A 22271-nucleotide genomic window follows, 5' to 3' on the forward strand; every position below is an offset into this window, starting at 1 on the left:
AAGAAAAATAAAATATAAGCATGCATGTTAGAATCTTTGCACAGCGGAGAAAAGGGGCGCACTTGACAGAACAGGACAACGTGGGTCTTTAGAAGTTGCAATGCACGTAGTAAGAATGTATACAAAGGACAGATCAGAGGGAGATAAAATATCACACAGTCACTTTAACATTTGAGCTGCGGGGTAGCCCCCCAAATTCCTAAAAATAGGAAGACAAAAGTCCTAAAATAAAGTCGGCTGTCACCGGGGATAAATCGGGTGGGCGTTCTTTTTTCGTGCATCTCACCCGAGAGTCACAGCTTCCTGGTCATGCAACCGCCGGAAAGCTGCATTCTCAAATCCCACAGCTGGTGTTGCCCAATAGAGGCGGCGGTGGGGAAAGTGGGCCGGGCTGCACGCCCCCAAGCTTTATAAAATTCCCTCATACATCCGCCTGGCGCAACACGTAAACAAAGCAACGCTGCTGTTTCAAAGAGAAAGAAGGAGAGAGAGAGAGAGAGAGATTGCAAAAGTTTTGAGGACTTTTTTTCTCCATCACTTCAGGAAGTTTTCATTTCAGGACAATCATCTGCTAAACCAACAGGTAGGTTTCTTTTTGGAATTATGAACTCTACTATGAATTCCTTTTTTATGGGTTCCAAGGAACTGTGCGCTCACTTCCTACTCAGTTTCCCCGTTATTGACGTTGTCTGTGCGCAACCGCTGAAACACAACTAAAATAAGAAACTAAGGCTGCATTATTTCTTTCCTTTTTCTAACCCCTTTATAGAAACTGGAACCACATTTTTATTTTTGCACATTTAAAAAATGCTTTCTATTACATGTCCACGTGCATTTTCCGAGAGAGCTTTCTCGCACTTTTGGGCATGTTTCTCAAAAAAGATCAAATAATCTGTGGAATGTGTTTCATAGCAAGGAAGGTGCCATGTGTGCAAAGTGTAAAAGATCTTCGCAGATCAACGTTCATGGCACACGTGACACTGGTGGCACGCGAGCACACGGGAAACATGCAGTTTTATGTCAAATGTTGCACTCATCGTGAGGCCAGATAGTTGCATAACAAATCCTCTTTGCTTTCTAGCCTTGGTATTAATGTAACAAACAAACAAACAAACAAACATGCACGAGGGTGGGGGCTGGAGGAGGGAGAGAGACTGGGCTGTGGCTGATGCTGATCGAAGTATTAAACATTTTCTTTATTGACTTAAGGTATTAACAGCAAGTGTTCCAAAATGCATAAATAAATAAATCTTTGCTAGAAAAACAAGACTGATCCCCATCAGATCTGCGTGACCCCTCCTCACCAACTTCACTATAGAGAGGAAGACGCCCACAATTTGCTATCTCTTACAGTGAAAATGTAGGTCTGTATGAGCTTAGTCCAGCAGGCCTGCTGCTGCTCTGCTGATATTTCAGAACCAGGGATTTGACAGATTAAGCGAGTTCCCAAAGATTAGGGAAGCAATCATTGTTTCTGCAGATGGATGCAGCAGGCTCGTGGATTTAAAAGTATATGGAGGCAGAGGAGTGAAGGGATGACCTGCCCTTGATTCTGGCTCTCTGAAATTGAGACTCTATCCAAATCTAATCACTACATATGCTTCTTTCTGTCAGTGAACAAAGAGAGTTTGAGCCCATGCTTGTTTTGTAACTTGGATGTTGTGGCTTAAAGCAGCGCACCCCATCTCCTGGATTTACTGTGGAAAACAAGCGCTGATGTTTTACGTAGACCTGAGCCAGAGTTGTTGTTTTCCTCTAAAGCTCAAACCGCAGCATCTCATTGTCAGGTGATATTTTTTAATATTCAGAAAGCCAACAACTGCCCTAATCAGTCATCGAAACCAGTCGGTGTCGAAGCTTGAAAAACTAAAACCTTGACATGAAGTCAAACTGTCAACAAATAAAAATGCTTCAAATAATTTCGAGTTTGTGTTTTTTTTTTTTTGTTTTTTTTTCTGAGCTACACTTTTAGGATCATCTCTTAGAAACGTATATCCTCCCACTGTTTCCTGTTTAAGATTGCATAACAGTCTCACTTCTGCCAAGCCGAAGCCGTTTCAGTTACCGCTTTTGTTTCGTTTCTTTCCTTCTGCAATGACATCTTTCTAACAGGAGCCTTTGCATGCAGGGACAACTGCTGCCACTGGCACCTCTTTGTGCTGAGGCCGGTTTTAAAGAAGGCACCGTGCTGCAGCAAAATTCCTGTGAGGGAACACGCTCATCTTAAAATCTGAGAATAGTCTTTTACCCAATGTGGCCAAATTTGAGGAAGCGATTGTGCTCGGTGTGCCACAATATTAAGAGCAGCAGAGCAGCCTTGCGTTCAGTGTTATTCACTCCATCTCATGTTATTCATCGACATTATAAATACATTTTAAGTGTAATGGGCCACTGTTGAATATTTATCTCTTTCCATGACAGTCGTTTGAAATCATTTCATAAAACATGTCACAGCTGCAGCACTCCTATCGTGTTGCTTAGGCTCAGAATCTGGCGTGGGTAAACTAACACTTCCCCTTTCTGCACTCCTCTCAAAGAGGTGAAACATTAGCTCAGCTTGGCTAACACCACAGGTGTAAACAGCAGGTGACCTAGTTGTCTTAGCCTGCTGCTCTGTCAGAGCTTCTCTCTGATGTCGACATGCTGGCAGGTAGTGACTGGTAGCCAAGCTTGAAAAGAGATGCGCGCTTTTATTTCATTAATTTAGTTTCTGTTGTTTTCCATTTGGTCCCACGTTGTCATTTACTCACCAAAGTGAGTAAATCAAAGTACAGCACACCTGTAAGTCCCATAAGATTTACAAAAAGAAAAAGAGACACCAGATATGATAAATGTTACTTTTCCATATGGGTGAACTTGTCTGGTTTTATTTTTGCTGTTTGCAAAAAAAGGCTTAAAAACAGAAAACAGGCCGAGAGGTTTGCTCATGTTGACATGGGAAATAAAACCCCCCCCCCCCCCCTCCATTTTTTTCAAATTATATAATCAAAAATGGCCTGAGCATTTTCTTTTTCTTTCGATATTATGAAAATCATAAACATGGTTTCTGTTACATGGCTGTGGAATCTCAGCGGGGGCTGCTCTCTTGTCCTCTTCAACAAAGCTCCTGCAGTGTAACCGCAGCCATGTTTTTGGAAGGGCCGCAGTGAACAAACGAACCTGTTGTTTGATACTCCTCTTCCTCTGCGGCGCTGTGAGAGCTGCCTGGCGCTGGTGTGTGTTCTCCCCATCAGAGAAACACAGGCATACAGGTGTTTGTGTGTACCCAGGGCGTATTCTGCCAGACACCCATATCTGAAACATGAGTTGCTTCCTCTAAATGGCAAACTTGCTCTGATGAGCACTCTGCAATTCTGAAGGTTGATTACGTTTTTTTTCTTCTATTTTCTATTTTTGCTGGGGATGTTGGTTAAGACAAAGAGAGGCACGAGAGCACAAAAGACATTGTCAAAGCCTGGAAATGGCAAACGGAGAGACTTCACCCAAACAGAAACCAAGATAAACACAGAAAGTGACAGGAAGCGCAAGCAGGGCGCTGAAAAGAAGCTGGGAAGTTTAGATGGGAACCAGGGTGTCAGTTGCTTCCTGTATATGGATGTGTGTCTTGGTCATCATGGCCCCCCCGCTTCAGCTGTGGGAGAGAAGTGGGCAAGCCCCTGGCCTGCTGCGGCCAGTGGACAAAGGGCTCTCTTAACTGGCTAATTTGATTTGCATGCAGAGTCACAGCCTACATGCTCTATTCCAACACAGCATCATGATCTGCACAGCCTGGCTTCTCTTCCAGTTTTCTGCCCTTCTGTACAACTCTTCATCTTTCTTTTCCTTTTAATGTTGTCATTAAGCCCCACTTTGATGTCCTTTTATGAAATGTCTTCCCAATCCCGAAACCTGGATTTAGGGAGGGTCTTTTTCAGCTCTAAGTTCAGTGGATAATTAACTTGAGTCCAATCTTCAAAGTGCATGTGTAGTAGATCTTTTTTTTCTTTTAAATCTTTCAGCAGGGTGAGAATTACCCAAAAATCACACTTCCTCTTCCCCTCACAGCCAAACCTTGCTTTGTGCCTGTCAGCCACCTTGCGCCCTGTCTTTCAGGTTATCCACGTGTTTCTCATGTAGGCGGTTCGCAGGTGTGGTCCGTTAAGTGAGCCGCATGTTACTGCAGATAACTGCTGCAAGCCTCTGCATGTTGCGAGTGTGTCTTGGACTATATTAAACTTAAGCCCTCTTTACTTTCGTGTGGAGAAACACACCCAGCCAAAGTTCAAGCAGGCCTCATTCTATTGTCTGCAACTCCTCAATTCTGACAAAAGTCTCCCAGCAGTCCCCTTAAAGACGCTTAGGAGCAAAAGAAAGGGACAAAACTGTACTTTAACAGGCCTTTAATCACTCTTTCATTTTAAAATACAGTAATGCATATAAAAACCTTGATCCTCGTACACAGAAATATGCTGAACCAGTCATTAACTAATTGCTCCGATCTCTCCCAGGCTCTGCAGCTCTTTGAAATGGATGATATCCAGGTTGTTGAGTCCAAACCCCTGCTGGTTGACAGGGAGCTGCCGGTATGTTTTGTGCAAAGTTTTGTTTAACGGTGACTCTCAGATAAATCTTAAGCTGTTGGAGTTCTATGCTGTCAAGCTTTGTATGCTTTTTGCTGATTTATTTGTGCCTCTTAGCTTGACTTTTCTTTAGATATAACTTTTGGGATATTGGTGCTTTTATATGAGAACGTAATCACTGAACACTTCATAAATTTCTATACACAGATTTCCAAAATATGCACACTAAAAGACAATTAAGCTGTCTGTGGTCGGCTGTGTGTTAGAAAAATGGAACTAGTGCAATAAGAAAATCATGCATATGCACCAGAATACCACAGTATGATTCGCTTTCACATAATTTCACAGAATGTTCTTCATGTTTGATGCATTATGTTGACTGTGCAGTCAAAATTATACTTGATTCGGGTTGGGTTCAGTGATGGGAACCGACTTCAGGATATTAGATTATAGCTTGTTGCACCGTAATCATGTTATCTTTTATGTTTTCATTCCTCTTTTCTCTCTTTCCAGGGCTTGAGAGAGGCTGTGCAGCAGCTTGTAACCAAGGTATGTTTGCATAAACACACATTAAACACTTTATCATTCTGACAAGTTGCAACATTTTGTTTTAGCAGTTAAATCCACTGCTTGGTATCTCATAACTTTACCTTGAATAGTACCATCTAGTGGCTGATAAAATGAAATACTTTGATAATTATTAACATAGCTGTGGCACTACCTCAGTGACCTTTTATCTGCTGTGATTTTATTAGGACAGAAACCTAATTAGGGTTCCACTAACTGAGTCAGCTACAGGAAGTGATGAAACGCATGTTGAACTGGATTTGATGATGCAGCCTATCGGGAGAAACCACATGTGTTTTGGTGCTGCTGAGTCTGGGGGCGATCCTAACACCCTGTACAGAGCTCCTTATAGTCAGAAAACATTTGCTGCCTCTTGAATCTGTGTTGTTTTTAAATAACAGTAGGTGTGAGAAGTGCATTGGTTTCAACTTAAAAAAATCTTTTCTTCAAACTTCATGTGAATTTAAGGGTTTTGTGCTCAGGCAGTGTGTGGATGGGGTTCTTTTACTGAGAGTCTGAGCTCCATCAGAGTCCTTCTGACTTTCTTTGCTGTGACACTGACAGATTGGTTGACCTAAAGTATCCAGGGCAAGTGTTTGATGTCTCTGTGGGGACTAAGCTTCCAACAGTCAGTCGCGCAGGATTAGTTGGCTCTGATGATATTCCCTGATTTTTATTAGCGAATGCATTCATGACACCTGGACACACACACATACACAAAAAAGAAATTCCACTGTAAGTTTCACAGATGTGCGTGTGTGCTTATGAACACTCTGTACACACAGACACATGCTCGCTGCCTTGCAGGATTATCTCCACTGCGTAGTCTCCACGTTTGAGTGTGCCCTGCAAAGCGTGGGTGGAGCGAGCTGTGGTGAATCCTGTACATTACATTTCGTAAATAGGTTTTACCTCCTTGCTGGATGTTCCTGACAAGTAGATCCCATGCAGTTAGAACTGGTTTGGGGGTAAAAAACAAACTACCTAATAGGTTGTCTCGTGACATACCCTTGACCTGCTGATGGATCACCATAGAGCTGCTGTTGGTTAATAATAAACCTTCATATAAACAGTTTAAGTTTAAAATTAGTAGAAATAAAGAAATGAATGACAATGTAAAAGCAATTTTTAGCTAATAATCACTCTACATATTTAGATTTTATAGAAAAAAAACTTTTTTTTTAAAGGAGTTAAATGTTTTTTTTTAGTCTAGTTCTTAAAACTGATTTATTCATGGATTATGGCAGTATTTATGTTTGGAGAAATTTTTAAAACTTCGTTTCACTATTTAACTAAATTTTTAATGTATTATGGGTGAGTTTTAACCAAGTACTGAATGTGTAATTTAGAAACAAATCAAAGATTTTCATCAAAAGGGCTCAGTTTAGTCTCGAAAGACTGTTTGCTGCCGTATATCGTGCAGGATCTATATTTAATTACCAACACTAAGTTAAGTCTTTGTTTTTGTAAATCTTCTCCCCTAAATATTACTGAATAATAGCTGCTGCCTCATTTATTCATCATGTTTTGCCACTCATCGCATGCTCATACTTATCATGTCAGCGCAGTAGCTGATGCCCCTCTCTGACATTGGCTGATCCAATTTAAGGATATCTTCATCTAGAATTAGCTTGTTTTGACCAGCCTGCAAGGCACCATGGGAGGCCAGGAGCTTAGGCCAACTGGTAAGCAGCAGGGGTATAAAATGCAGTTCTCACTGAAGGGCTGAACGACTTCAGAGGCTTACCAGCTCTTGGATCTATAGCTCAGAGAGCCACTGTATCTACAGTTTTTAGTAGCAAGCAGTGTTTAACTCTATTCCTGCAAACATGGTTCTGGAGGATCCTGATGTGGAAATGATTGTCGCTGAGATTGAAGTGAGCGTGAGTAGACTAAAAGCTTTATTAAAATGTTTGCTGTAGTTTCCAGCGGATTTGTGGGATTATGCTGCCTGCTGGACAATCGATACTAAAGTTGGAGTTGTTGCACAGGTGCTAAACGGGGAAAAAAATATTCTTCTTTTGTGGCTCATGTGGAAAAAATGTGTTGTGTTTTAAAGTGGCCAGCCTTTTGAAATGGCTTTGCTTACTTTTCAGTTGGTAAAGTAGATAGAAAACTAATATATTTAATGGAATGATAAACCTCTGCGGCATGGTTGGGTAAATTATTCCTGGTGAAGAGCCTATCATTTAGATTTTCCATCAAAAAAACAGGCTAATTATTGGAGGTTGTATTTAACAAAAGTATTTCAAATATTACTGCAACAGCTTTACGTTGTCATATTGACTATGCAGCCCTGTTGCACCAGCATCAAGGAGTAACTTTAAAGAAATATATATAAATATATTTATGTATCTTTTGTAACCTGGAGCTATAAAAGTATGGTCATGTTTGTGTATCTATAGGAGCACGATGTGGAGACTCCTAATGGAAGAATTCACTGTACAATGAAGGGGGTTCCCAAGGGGGACAGACCAGTCATTCTCACCTTCCATGACGTCGGCCTGAACTGTAAGCCTACCTCATTATTTCCTTTATCTTGGTGAAACGTGCTGTGGTACCGAAGGCCTTGTGTGTTTTGAATGATCATACCAATTAAAATGAAATTAGTTTCTTTGAACTACCTTTATATTAAGTCTATCTAAGTATCTAAGCTGGACTTATAACCCTTGTATCCATGCTATCATTTTACGCTCGGTCATGTTTGTGTATCTGTAGGAGGAGGTGTGGAGACTCCTCGTGGAGTCTTCCATGATTTCTTTTTTCTTTTTTTTGTAATGAAGTCAGATTTTGTAAGAAGATTGCTCACGGCACCTCCAAACCTGAGATTTGCTCATCTATTCAGGCGGTTTGAGTTCTTCTTTCCCCCTCTATTAAGAACCACTCATCCAACTCCACCATCTTTTCACTGTTTTCCAGACAAAACCTGCTGGAACACGCTCTTCGACCATGAGGACATGGCGGAAATCATGCAGCACTTTGCTGTGTGTCACGTCGATGCCCCGGGGCAGCATGAAGGAGCAAACACCTTTTCCACTGGGTGAGCCAGATGCACACATGCATGTGCGCACACAGTCACAAACAGAGAGACACTTAATGTATGTCAAGCAGTCTGTGACCTCAGAATCAACAGGTAGATCACTGTGAATGTGCTTAAGGTGACCTAATTTGACAAGTATTATCTCTTGTTCAGCCTAATCTCTGCTTTAATGGTGAGACTTTGCCTTATGTTAAGATTAGCTGAACACAAACTGCTGTCAGGAGTTGATAACGGTAATATAAGACCATTGCTGATTAGATAGTGTCTGTAACAATACTCTTTTTGTTTCCCCAGATATGAGTACCCTTCTATGGACCAACTCGCTGAGTCTCTCCCACTGGTCTTAAAGCATTTTGGGTAAATTGAGCTCCAGTTCCCAGCCTGACACTTCACCCTTTATATTTGAGACACTTTCTAACCGGTTGTTCTAACAGTACCCCTCTACTTTTGTGCACTCTAGCCTGAAAAGTGTGATTGGCATGGGCATGGGAGCCGGGGCCTACATTCTGTCCAGATTTGCTGTGAGTTTACCCCACGCTCTCTCAGTCACACTTAATATTTTCAGTATTAATCAATCTTGGATTAGCAGAGCTGGCTAATGGGTTTCTGCTCTTGGCTGATTTTTGGCAACACACTGCCGCTTATTGCTTGAGCCTGCAGAGCCATGAAAGCCTCAGGAATGTACAAGATCAGCTCACCACTAACACTGTGCTCAATAGTAAGCCCCCCTCCCCGCTGACACAAAGCTGGCAAAGATGCAACATTTAACTCTTTGCAGCCTTTACTTTAACTAGTTCTATATTGTTCAACAGGGCACGATATAACATTAAAGAGCTTTAGATTAAAACCTAACCCTCACCAAATTGGGAAACAATAAATAAATAGATGGGCTATACAAAATATTTTTTTAAATCGGTTGTGGGGCACATATTTAGTGAAATGTGTCGTGGTTTATTTCTAAAGTTCATTTATGTATCTTTTAGCTGGACTACCCAAATATGGTAGAAGGCCTTGTTCTCATCAACATCAACTCGTGTGCTGAGGGATGGATGGACTGGGCTGCACACAAGGTAATGCGCGTATAAACACACATATGAGCACCTACAACTGTTCAAACCATTTCCAAAAACTGTGGTAACTTTGACTTTTGGATTTGCAGAACCATTAAAGCTAAACATAGCTTTTTCTGTTTTTTAGATCAGTGGCTGGACTCACGCAGAGCCCGACATGATCATCACCCACCTGTTTGGAAAGGTAAAGATTCAAATTCTCATTATTAAATTAATTAATATCTTCATTACGCTTAAAGTACCTCTGTAAACTGAAACTAGGATTTTAGTTAGATTCATTTGTAGGTCGTGGGTTTAACACATCTTTTGTTTTGGGTACCGCAGGAGGAAATTCACCACAACCATGATCTAATTGCCACATACCGCCACCACATCATGAATGACATGAACCTGTTTAACCTGCATCTCTTTGTCAAGTCCTATGAAAGGTAAGCACAACATCTAGTTTATGTAAATGTTTCATGATATAATCTTGGTGTTTGAGTTCATACACTCTAATGGAAAGTGTGGTGGCTCCTTAGTGTAGTGCTGTACACATTTGAGATACCGATCCCTGTGGAGTTGAGTCAGGGAGGCCATCGGGTGCAAAAATTAGGGAACAGCCGAAAGTAGCGTGTTCTGCGCACTAACAGATGTGTCTGTCTACAGTCGAAGGGATCTGGAAATTGAGAGGCCAGTCCCTGGAAGCCATGCCAGAACCCTCAAGTAAGTTGTTCTCAAAAACGGCATCAGCTTAAATGAAACAATGTTATTTCTAACACGGAAACATTCACTGTGTGGTTGTGTGTCCTTTATCCAGGTGCCCTTCTCTGCTGGTGGTTGGCGATAGCTCTCCTGCCGTGGAGGCCGTGGTGAGTTCACATGGCTCAAGTGCTAATGATTAGACTTCCCACTGCCGTTAACACGGTTCAACTTGTGCTGGACGTGTTTTCCATTCGCTTCAGTCGTCTGCTTAAGCCCAAGAGATATGCAAGGCTAAGTGCTTAAGGACAACAGTTTAGCATGTCTTAGGCAAGAACCGAATTGGAAACAGAAACGGAGTGATGCAGATCAGCTTTAATCTGTTAAAGTTAAGAGATTTGTGTGACTGCTGCTGCTTTCAGCTGCAAACGGGTCCCAAATCCAAAACGGATTTGTTAGTATATATTATCCATAGGAATAACTGGATTAAGCACACAACATTAAAAACTTGTTGGTCATCACACATCATTTGCCTAATAAATGTTTTGCGTTTGTTCCTGCAGGTTGAGTGCAACACTAAGCTGGACCCCACAAAGGCCACCCTTCTTAAGGTGAGGGCCCCACTCATTCCCTCTGTTGTGGCCTTTACCCCACACCTCCTGTCTCCTATTCTCATCCAGATTATAACCACCTTGATGAAAACTCATCTGCTGATAAGATTCCATTGGCTCAGCATTTACCTGGTGATATATTAACCAGTGGTATGACAGCTGAACGTTTCCCCAGAGCTCACTGACCTACTTCAGCTGGCCTGTGGCGAGCTTTTTATGAACCGCATCTCAAATCAAATGGCTGTTTGACTTAAAGTGGTGCCTTTTACTGGGGTTAACGGTTCTGCGTGTTCAAATTGGACTTAATGAGCGCTGTGGGGGGTTATGGAGTGTGCACGATGCTGCACGAATACACAAGTGACAACATGCAAAATTCTAATTTTGTGTTCTTTTACTCTTCTCCCCAGATGGCCGACTGCGGTGGCATGCCCCAGATTGACCAGGTGTGTATGTGTGAGAAAGAAAATAGGGAGGGGGAAATGACATGAGAGACATTGATGCTGTAGAGCAGGCTGGACAGGGCTGGATAATCAGCACACGGGGTCAGGTGGAGGGGTGGATGGTGTAGGAGGGTGGCACTTAAGAGCATTAACAAGTACCAGACATGAACCACAGTTGTCAGGTTGTAATCCTCCAAACTGCACAGCACCTGTTCATAACAGCTGTCATATCACAAACCCTGGGAAGTAAGCTGCTGGCTGAGAGCTTTAACCTGTCAATGTTATGCAAACAAATATAATAATTACTGACAAGAGGACTGATTATCTTTATGTTCTTCTCTGCAGCCTGGCAAGCTGACCGAGGCGTTCAAGTACTTCATTCAGGGCATGGGATACAGTAAGTATCACATACTTTCACTTTGTTTTACTGAGATATGTTCAGATTAAAGTTTCTTCTTCCAACGTGCATGAAAATAAAAACGACACAGAAAAAAATGCCTGCCATCACCCTTGCTTACAGATTTAATTCTGTAAAAGATGTATATTCTGCCACCTTGTGGTGAGAGAAAGATCTCTTAGCCTTCGAGTTCACCTCATCCAGTGTTGAAAATCAAACACTCTGAAAACATTAATGCACTAATTAATTTTGTTAGGCTCCTCATTACGTTGCTGAGACCAGTAATATAATTTCTAGTTTAGAATAGCACATTAAACCTTACATATTCCCACGCATCAGCACAAACAGCTACCCTAAGAAGGACATGCACAAGATCTGAGCACTCGAGTGTCACATTCTTGTCTCTTTGCGTGCCAAAATTAATTATTTATGATGAACTGCACTGAGAATGCCCCCTTTGAGAATTTTTGCAATTGGTCAAATGCGCTCCACAAAGTGAGTTCAAAGCATGTTTGATTATTCAGATACTTTAGGATCTTGTGTAACTCTTGCAGGTGACTCAGTTGTTTGATTTCTGACTGTAATGTGATTAATGAATTTGGGAACAGGAATGCTTGACTGTACCAATGTACACACAAATATAAGGTGATTATAATAATGCCCCAACACAGCCTTCGCACCCCTTGTGTTTATGATTGATTAGGGCATGTACTCACTATGATGTAACTAATGCTCAAAGGACAGACCATATGTGCACCCACTGGCAACTTTATTATACACAGCCATTCAGCTGATTTAATAACTAATCAGCCAATCACACAGGAACAGTTCAGTTAATTTGGGCATGTAGACATGGTCAAGACAGCCTGCTGAAGGTCGAATTGAATTTGACAACTTTGCACTACTGCTCTCATGCATAAAGTATTCGCTGTTTAGTTTAAATGGTGTCCGTGTGAACTTTCATTTGACTGACACGTTTGCATTTGCTGATGACAGTAGAACCAATTTTAATTGTCTGCATCTGTTTGGATGGCTTGCTTTCATTGTAACAACCTGTGGCAATTTATATGCTCGCCATACATTTATTACAAAATTCTGCAAATCTTCTTGAAGGTTGTGATGAAAGGTAGTGAGCAATGGGAAAGTGGACGTCAGTAAATTCTTTTCCTCTTCCCTCAGTGCCTGCTGCCAGCATGACCCGCCTTGTTCGCTCCCGCACTGCCTCTGGCTCTAGCGTCACCTCGTTCGACGGCAACCGCTCCCGCTCCCACACCAGCGAGGGAAACCGCTCCCGCTCCCACACCAACGAGGGCAGCCGCAGCCGCAGCCACACGACTGAGAATCCGCACGGCCGCTCCCACACAGACAGCTCCATGGACACCACGGCCAACAACAACGTGGACCAAGGCGTGAGCAAGTCCGCCGAAGTGTCCTGCTAAATAACCCTCCACTCAGCAGACATCCAAACCTCTCAAGGATCCCCTTCAGTCTCTGCTGCGCTACCTCTAATTCACACCTGGCCCATGTACCTGCAATTGTTTAAAAGAGAGGGGAAAAAAAGAAATAAAAAAAACGCACAATACACACTCACCTGCAGATTTCTCAGTGCAGATGAGTTGCCCTAGTTTGGAAATATGTTTGAGTAAGAAGGTTGAGGTCGTGTTTATTGATTGCAAGCAGAAAATGTTTGGGGCCATAGTGTAATTGGAGGCAACGCAGCATTTGGGGACATCGAAGCAGAGAATGTCGGAGAAAGCTGTGGCTAAGAGTACACCAGCTTGTAATATATCCCTCATAATCTCGCATACAAAAAAAAAAATAACCTCCCCTTCATCTTTCCCTCCAACCTCATTTTTTTTGGTCCATTTTTACCCTACTGACGCAGCTTTCTCAAATTTACCCGACTGTAAATGTGTTCTCACTGTAATTGTTCGATCATTTATCCGTTTATTTTTCATGTATGAGTTATTGTTCGTATGTAGGAGCAGACTTGTAGATGTGGAGAGTGAATGGGGAGGCACTACACGTATATCTTTGAAAATTGAAAGGGCAGACTCAAAGTATATCATGCACAGCAAATTGTTTGACCTTGCAAATGTCATTTATTTCCCCCCCCTGTGAATTTTCTTTCCCCCAAAAGATTGTTGAAATAGCAGTTTGCAGGTGAATTTAAAATTAATCTAAATTGTATGCTTTGTCGTCAATCAAAACACTGAAAAACCAATGCTAAAGCTTCAGGATCACATGGTTTATTAATGGATCAAAAACGGTTCTCGCTTAATGATTTTTATGATGATTTCTATGCAATCAATGTGCCATGAAATTGTTCACCTTTGTTAGATTGTGCTGCTCCTGTGTGTGGATTCTTGAGTGAGTGATAAAAGAGAGGTCCACATGTAAACACGAGGATAGCCATAGAACTTACCTGATACTTTCTACTCTTTCTTCTGTATTTTACTTGCACTACAAAAACATTTGGCTCTGTAGAACACGTACATACAGCTTTGTAAATACACAACCTTCTAATGCTGTAGAAAAGCATTAAAATGACATAACCGTTTGTATTTATTAAAAAATGACAAAAAAATGTGTAACAGAGCTTCCCTGATTATCCTTATTTCATATGAATATGTAGTCTTGGGGATCTTTGTTCATCTCTTAACACTTATAGGGAGAATTTAATGAAATAGATGAAGAAAAACCTACAACCTCCGTTGATATGAGAGTTTAAAGGCAGGCAAGCAATGTCCTTGTGAGACGTCGTCCAAAAAACATAGCATGCCAGTACATATGCCAAAAGCCTCATAAATAAATTAAACCTTCAGTATTTCACATGCTTTGTTGAATATTTTCATTTGCAAACACTTCTTTAAATAGTCTTCAAAAGCACACCATGCTTTATGAATACACATATGTGATATTTACAGATTTTTCCAATAGGAAAAAGAAAACAGAACAAAATCCCTTGTACATGATTGGACTAAAAAAGGAAAGGAAAAAAACTGCATAGGAAATGAAAGTCAGGAAAAAGTTCTAAAGCTCTTTACAGATGGGACAAACCGACAGGTCGCTGCTTAGTTCATAACCTCTGGATAACCGTAATAATTCTCCAGGTCAGCAAAGATGTCATTGGGGCTTCTGCAGCTGAGGTTGCAGAAGCAGGCCTGAACCCACAACATCTTCCAGGTGAATCCCGTCCCGTTGGGACACTCAAACTCCACGTCAATGGTTTTGGATTTGTAGGGGATGCAGCAGCGTTCGTCGGTGCAGACACCGCAGTATTTGGGCCGGTACGCTTTCTTGCTGGTGCAGCCGGAGATGGTGAGGTTTGTTGGCTGATCTTCCCTGTAGATATTAAGACATTTCTTCCCTGGCTGAGGGAGCAAAGAAACAGGAAGATTTTAAATATAAAAACCATTTCAGTTTGATCAGTTATTGTGCGTGTTTGTGAGACTACTACCTTGATGTGTTTGGTGATGTCGACCTCGCACGGCCGCAGGTTACAGAGACGAGACTCTTTAAACAGCTCGCATCGCTCATTGGCATTGGAGATCCTCATGGACAGGCCGCGGCCGCAGGTCTTTGAGCACGGGCTCCATGAGGTAGTCTGGGTAATGCAGTTTTTGTGCCAGCTCGTGGTCTCGGCTGGGAAAACTAGACAGCAGCATAGACAGAGAGGTGTGCAACTACATTACATTCAGCGCCATTTCATTGTCAAAGTGCTCCAGGTCGCTACAACTCTACTCCATTTGGCAAACCAAGAGTTAAATATAGACAGTTTTAATTAAAGTTTTAATGAAATTAAAAATTCACAATATTTCAATCAATTGTTTGGTTTTTAGGGACAAAAAAAAAAAAGTCAAAACAAGGATTGTTTTTCCAACTGCGGTTAAATTTAGCAGCATGGCTCCCCGGCAGACCCCAGCATAATACAGAGCAGTGATAAAAGATGCAACAGCTTTATAATAACTGGATCAATAAATAAACGGATCAATTAAGGAATTTCAGGAGAACAATTCCACTCAACCAATCATATATCCTCGTTTTAAAGTTGTCTTTTAGCAACATGAATATACTTGTTTAACATTCAGATCATTCAGATCCTGCACATGTAATGTCGGAGAGAACACGAGAAGCACAGTATGACTGTCTCCCCTCGTGTCGCATCTGTTTTTAATCCAAACTGTTAAATTGTGTCTGCCTAGAAGTCTGGATCTAATTTGTTTCCTTACGCAACACAAAGAGATCTTCATTCACATTCTTGCCTCCACTGGCTTCCACAGGAAAGGATCGATTTGTCACTCACACGCTTACGACAAACACATACTTCACGATGCGTCTGGACTACCAGCTTTACTTGCACAGCTACTTTGTGAGATGCAGTTTCAAACAGAGCAGATTCTGTTACTTCTAAAGACTTATACTGGTGTAAATAACACCACTCAATATCAGAAATATTCACGGTGTACTGTATGTATGTCTACATTTCTGTGCAAACAATACTGTCCAAGAGAGCTCCAATTAGTCATGTAAAATCCTCACATTTTTAAGAATACTGAGGGCTTCCTAGTAATTTGTTCACTATATTTGTACTTGAAGCATTCCCTTCCATTTAAATGACCTCTCAGCCATCAACTCTGAACATTAGATTTAGGGGTTAAAACATACAATATTTTTTATCCAAAGCTTCCTACCCTCGACTGCATGTCGCAGCGCTGTCTTGCGCCCTCTCCTGGGCTCGTCACAGATCCACTGCTCGCAGCACTGTCCCCGGACTTTGATTCGTCGTGGGGTCTGGCACCAAACACGGGGAGGCTGAGACTCTGTGCACAGCCCCACACAGCCAATAGCCCCGTTAACACACACGCACTGGTATTTACAGTTGGGCTGGAAACTCTCCCCGTTACGGTAGATCACGCCATTGTGCTCGCAGCCGATTCCCACCATGTCTGGCAGAGAGGGATGACAAGCAGGAATATATTATAAAAGCAGGGAAAACACACAAAAGCTTGGACTTGCGCGTTGCTGCTGAACTGCGTCCGCCATTATTAGGAGGACATTTGTCTTGCAGAGCTTGGAAAATAAAAGCAATCGATAAATGAAACATTTTGCACTTCAGAAATGTTTGAAAACTGTTATATTAGTCTCCATTTTTTATTTTCTTATTCCATCTTCAAACTGTCATCAGGTCATGTGTAGGTAGGTTTTAAAGGAACCTTCTATTAGAGATGGAAAATCTGTGACACCATAGGTCTGTTTTTACTATTTTTTTTAGCAGCAGACATCATTTAGTGGGAGGTAAGTGTTTCATTTCTCCACAGCTTATTCCAAAAAATAAAGTCCTTAAAAGTGAGCACAACAAGCAGCGAATGAACAAAAGAGAATAATTAAAAAAGGGGAAAAAATGGTGTGAGTGAAACTAAAATGATAAATGGTATGAAAATAACAACACATAGACGTATTAAAGTACAAAAAACATGTAATGCAATAATTACATTAGAAGCTAGTGCTGTGCAATATCTGGGATAGATTTGATCTCGACATCAGGCAACGATTAAGTCTGCACAGTCTGCAAGGATGTAGAACAAAGGCAAAATAATAAAATGAAAACATGAAAACATGAATAACACAAAAAGTTATTTGCATGTTGGAGACTTGGATATAAAACTTGCAGATATGTCCCTAGACTGAGGTCAGTAATTCTCTTCCACGTGTGCTCTGTGCTCTTTGTTGAATAATGTGCACATGCTGCCTGTGCCATGAAACCAAACCAAAAATAGCTTTTTCTAATATTCTCTACTCAAGTCTGTGCTGTGCTGCAGTTTGTGTGCAGTTTGGACAATGAACGTGACTTGCAACATTACAAAAATGAACTTTTGATGCGGTGTACAGCGGTAGTTTGTTTTGGTGAGTGACACTTACATGCACACACTCCTTTTTCGTACCTAGGCTTGTCTGAGCTGTAGTCGCAGTACAGTCCCTTGTGGTAGTCACACATGTCTGCCTCGTTGCACACCTCGCCCACCTGCCGGGCGCAGGTCTTGCAGCAGTCGCAGCCATCCATGAGGAGGCTTACACCTGGCGGGCACTTAGGGGGGGTCTCTGGACACTCGCAGGGCCACTTGCAGTACTGTGTGCGGTTGTACAGGTCTACAAATGGGGATGTGACAGCTGTGGCAGGCCGCATGGTGGTGGAATTCAGGGAGTAGGCCTGCAGAGAGGAAAGGGGAAAGAAAATGAGATTCCCAGTTCATATACTCTATATTTTATTAATCTAATATGTCCAATAGCTTTCACATCATGCGTACAGCTTATGTCACATCATCAAGCCTGAGCCTTTGTTACAGTGATTGCACAAAATAAGTCATCTGCAGCTACTCTTTCAACCTGTTTGTCCGGAATTTTTTTTATTGCACAAAAGGTATTTGACCCCTTGTGTGGAGGCAATATTTTTAATGCCCTTAATCATGATTTTTTTTTTCATCTAGCCCTCTTTGGTAACCATGTCTCAGCAAGTAATGGACTTGAAAGGTTTAAAATCCCTTACTTGTACACTTCTGCTTCAGTGCTAACATGTGTTCGTGCTGTGCAATAAATTAAATAAGACTTTAAAAATGAATTAAACACCCAGTGGAGATAATCTTATTAAATCACCATCGCGCCCTGGTGTCTTATGCATTAACACTGGTTTCCGTCGCCATATTTCAAACAAGAACTGTGCTACTTACAGTTATAAAAATCCTGCCAATGAAATGAATTTCATCTCCCTTGGCATTATGACTCTTACAATCTGCTCTGTGTAGCCAAGATCACACAGTAAAGAGCTTTGCAGCTCTTAAAAGCAGATGCTCTCACAGCAACGCTGCACATAAGGCACATTAACAGCCCAGAGCTTAGAGGTTAGCTTTGGACAGAGAATACATGAGCCTCAACTGATGAAAGTTTAGGAATGTGAATGTTTTTTGTTGTTGTTTTTTGTAAAAAATAATAAATGGTTGAGTCTGAACTGAATTCTTTTTGTTTTGAGAGCATGGTGTGCTTGAGAAAGGAGCAGGAAATGATCTCCAGGTTGTTACTTCGTGTGACAGAAACCGAAACTTCCCTCTCAGGGAAAGTGAAGTCATGTTGCATTTATGATGCAAATCGAGCAAAACTTCAAACGCAGATGAGTCAGTTTTGTAGCAATAATAAACCACAAAGGCTCTTTATGAATAAGACTTCAGCTGAAGCAGATACCGTGTCCATCCTAATTACAAGTACAGTATGTGGTCGGGGCTGGGCGAGAAGTGAAACATATAAAATTAGCTCCAGTATTGTCTCTACAGCCATAAATACTTATAGCAGAGCTCTTAAATGGGGAGCTTGAAAGATACACGTGCGTGCACACTCTGTCCGCGGTTAACTGTGTGAAAAGATGCTTAATCATCTTAAGCACGGTGGATCCGTTTTCCTTGGCTTGTTCTCAGCACTTCAGTAGAATTATGGTCATATTAAAGATAATGCAGAGGAACGACTTTTAGTCACAGTCGTGCCACAAAGCTGTTTTATCAAAAGACTTAATTTATTCTGCAGCCATGAGGCTAATTTGCAAAGTGGCATACATATTGTTCCCGCTAAGGAAATCATCACCCTGACACAGAAAAAGGAGATCATGGAAATCAAGATGTGAGTGCTTCATAAATTAATTATAAAAGCTGGGCTGGGATTGATACAAACATCTTATTGAAATCATTTATCTCTGACGAACACATTTTGCATGTAGGACATTTAACAATACCAAGAGATTATTTAGTGAGCTATTTGTGGTTATCATCATCATCTTTTTCCCCCCTTTTTGAATGCTTTCTAACGTGACCTCAAATACTTGTCATATTTTTGTGGCAGCTGGTTACAAAGAGATTACAAGTGCTGATGACCCTGGCTCCACTCCTGGTTTAATCTCTTCTTCCTGTCAGCCTGCAGTCAGGTCAGATGACCCGCGGGGAGGTGTTGGCTTGATTTACCCTTCCTCAGAGCAGAGGAGAAAGGACTTTTCCCAGGGGAAACTATCACTCAGGCGTTGTTGTTATTTCCCTCCAAACCACATGAGTTTATTATGCAATAATGTGAATATATTTAATACTGACTATTCACAACCACACTGTTTAGGGGTATATTTGACATTGATGCTGAATAACCCAAATCTTACAAAAACTAAGAATATCGCCGTGTTTAACGTGTTTAACACAAAATATCATTAATTTAAACACTCAGTTTCTGAGGTTAGACCACAAACTGGTGTCTTTATGAGTAGAAAGGCTCTGAGGAGGCAGTGGGATACAAGAAAGCACATGAGTACCCCCAAATATCCACCAGGTGGCACTACAATATATCCGAACGAGCCTAGACACAACTCTGAGCATCCCACAGTGCAAAATTAAAGCCAGATAATGGATAATAATAAATAAAGGATAATAGGATAATAAAGGACAACAATCAGTTTTTAAGCAGATTTTAATGGAAATATTTATTCAGCCAAAGGTTAAAAAAAACTATTTTTTTCTCTCTTTTTTTTCTTTCTTTTTTTTTTTTTTTGCCACAACCTGACGAATAAATGGGGGGGGGGGCCTAAAACGGAGGAAACACTGATTTCGTTTATTACGTTTAAACGAACTTGTCGTATAGTGTATCTCAGCCTACCTTTCTAACTTTAAAATAACCCCCTATGTCTTCTGCAACTTGCATTAAACGTCTGAGTTACATGCAACCTGGACGTTAAAAGAAAGAAAGAAAAACAAAAGACAAAAAGGTACTTTGGGAAATCTGTCCTCCATCCCACCTGTTGAATCCCGGCTGCTGTTACAATCCACAACAGGAGCCAACTCATCACTGGTGAGGAACTGCACACGCATTGAATCCAGAATTAGTTCCGTCTCTCAAACGCGCCACACGCCGCTCTCCTCAGGTGTGCTACATCCTCGTCCCCTCGCTGACATCTCGGCGCCCTTCGGTTTGCGCTGACAGCCTGTTAATAAGAGTCCGGGCCCGCATAGCCTGCCCTCAGGTTTCCTCTCTTCCCCTCAGCTCCACTTTCACCCGAACCTCCTCTTCTCCAGAGCGCTGGCAGCTGTGGTGGTTAGGGCGTGTCTGGAATAGTCTCTGGAAGGACTCTGACACTCCTGTTACTGCTGCTTAATTTAAAGGCTCCAGATATTTCCAAGTCAGTCTGAAAAGCAGTGCGCGTATGCTTACGTAGGCTACAGAATCATTGCCCTCTACTCCACAAGTCATAATAAGTTCCTTTGAGGATTTCAGTGTAGTTAATGGGTCATTCTGCACATGCAAAATAGAGATTCAAGTTACTGTCTTTGTTGCATGTGAGTCTCCTATTAAGATAGGCCTCACATACACAGACATTACAAATACAATCATGTAGTTTACACTGAGGCCTGGACTTTGTGTAATGCTCCCGATTTGGCTTCCTCTGAACTTATTTACTTCAGCAAACATATTTGGAATTATTTATCATGCGCCTGTCATTGCATGAGAGCATTTTCTTTTAACACCACTGTAACTACAGCAGGTCACCTACCTCTCGCCCATTGTGTCTATTTTAAGGCTCCGACTGTGCCTGGCCTCCAGATGTTTAGTTTAAATCAAATGATGTCATCTATCTCACAGTCTGCTACTTTGCTTTCCTTTCATTTTTCTGGAAATTTGAATGTGTCACATTGAGGAGATGCAGGTGAGCACCAAATGCGCCATATGGAAACTCTCTTGTATTTGAGTAGTGCTGCACCTTTTACCACAGCACCTTTTGCTTTTAGTCTGCTGAGTCTCACCCAGAATAACCAAACGTCTGTGAGAATTCGACCCCACAGGCAACAGAGAGAAGGAAAGAGTGATGGATGAGAAATGAACACTTTGTCAAAGAGCAAAGTGCCCCAGGTCTGAACCCCTATTATTTACAGGCAGTCGTCTAATCCCTGTCAGAGAGCTGTCAGCTTCTGGGCTGATCTGAGCAGGCTTTCCTCTTTGCCCTGACCAGGATGACCCGCCCCATCCACAGCACAATGCTCTCCGTCTCTCTCTTCTTTCCTTACTCTAAAACTCAGCTTCTCTTTACTTTCCATCTCTGCTGGTCTCCCCACCTTCTCATCCTTACTCCTGCTGAAGCAGGGCTGAAGCCCGTTAACCTCCAACCTCCAATTTCAGTTGTTATCAAAGATTTTTCCCCCATCATCTAAGATTGTGTATCTTTTCATTTCTTTCGTTTCCTAAGACATTACTTTTGTCTTTTTTTTTCCTCTTTGAAAGCTGTGAGGTAAAATCTTTCATGAGTAATGATGGGGGAATTCAACACTGTGAGAAACTAGTGCTGATATTAATTATTGCCTTTAGGTGGCAGTCAATTAAAGTAGACACTGTGTGGGTTCATGGTCACTTTTAGGAACCATTTTCAGCGAACGCAGCTTTTGCTCCATCCATAAAGGTCAGCTAAAAATGTACCAGAAAAAGAAAAGAAAATTACATATATAAACCACACCTGCATATAAAACACAGACAGAGCCATGCTGAGGTTTTCCACTAGGTTTAGATTCTGCATTTTTAAGTCAGGCTTTTATCAGTGATTTCTATCAGTGAACTATAGCAAAGCTACTGAGGCTACAGTCATGTGAGGAAAGAACGTGCACCCTCTTTCAATTCCATGGTTAATAAAACAAAATAATCCTCTGGTCCCTCTCAGGTTTCGAAATTATTTAAATACAAACTTTATTATATATGATGTTATTTATTGAACAAAAAAGACGATGAAGAAGCAGTGTGTGACAAAGTGTGTGGCATGATTCAGGACCTCGTAGAACCACTTTTCTCAGCAATAAGTTAAAGTAATCATTTCCAGTGTGACTTCGACAGTCTCTCAAAT

At 41.5% G+C, this 22271-nt stretch overlaps 2 protein-coding genes across 4 annotated transcripts; one reads left to right on the forward strand and one right to left on the reverse strand.

Annotated features, from left to right (window-relative positions):
• The first annotated feature begins 423 nt into the window (after positions 1-423).
• ndrg1a (N-myc downstream regulated 1a) lies at positions 424-13959 on the forward strand. 3 transcript variants are annotated; one of them, XM_005932926.3, is made up of 16 exons: positions 424-583; positions 4488-4562; positions 5073-5108; positions 7532-7637; positions 8046-8166; positions 8461-8523; positions 8627-8687; positions 9150-9236; positions 9364-9420; positions 9561-9664; positions 9885-9941; positions 10036-10087; positions 10481-10528; positions 10936-10971; positions 11314-11365; positions 12545-13959. In XM_005932926.3, the coding sequence occupies exons 2-16, from the start codon at positions 4506-4508 to the stop codon at positions 12802-12804; spliced, it is 1197 nt and encodes a 398-aa protein (XP_005932988.1). In that variant the 5' UTR covers positions 424-583; positions 4488-4505; the 3' UTR covers positions 12805-13959. The 3 variants fall into 3 exon arrangements, with proteins under 3 accessions (XP_005932988.1, XP_005932989.1, XP_014192492.1); XM_005932927.3 differs by lacking the exons at positions 424-583; positions 4488-4562; positions 5073-5108 and adding an exon at positions 6410-7009; XM_014337006.2 differs by lacking the exons at positions 424-583; positions 4488-4562; positions 5073-5108 and adding an exon at positions 6410-7003.
• ccn4a (cellular communication network factor 4a) lies at positions 13907-20794 on the reverse strand. Its single transcript, XM_005932925.3, has 5 exons — positions 20184-20794; positions 17288-17576; positions 16060-16314; positions 14826-15019; positions 13907-14739 (listed from the first exon to the last, which is right to left on the reverse strand). The coding sequence occupies exons 1-5, from the start codon at positions 20229-20231 to the stop codon at positions 14440-14442; spliced, it is 1086 nt and encodes a 361-aa protein (XP_005932987.1). The 5' UTR covers positions 20232-20794; the 3' UTR covers positions 13907-14439.
• Positions 20795-22271: the final 1477 nt, after the last annotated feature.

The sequence above is a fragment of the Haplochromis burtoni genome, unplaced genomic scaffold (assembly GCF_018398535.1).
Source record: "Haplochromis burtoni strain Fernald_Lab_line unplaced genomic scaffold, NCSU_Asbu1 Contig_163, whole genome shotgun sequence".
In the NCBI taxonomy this organism is placed as follows: domain Eukaryota; kingdom Metazoa; phylum Chordata; class Actinopteri; order Cichliformes; family Cichlidae; genus Haplochromis; species Haplochromis burtoni.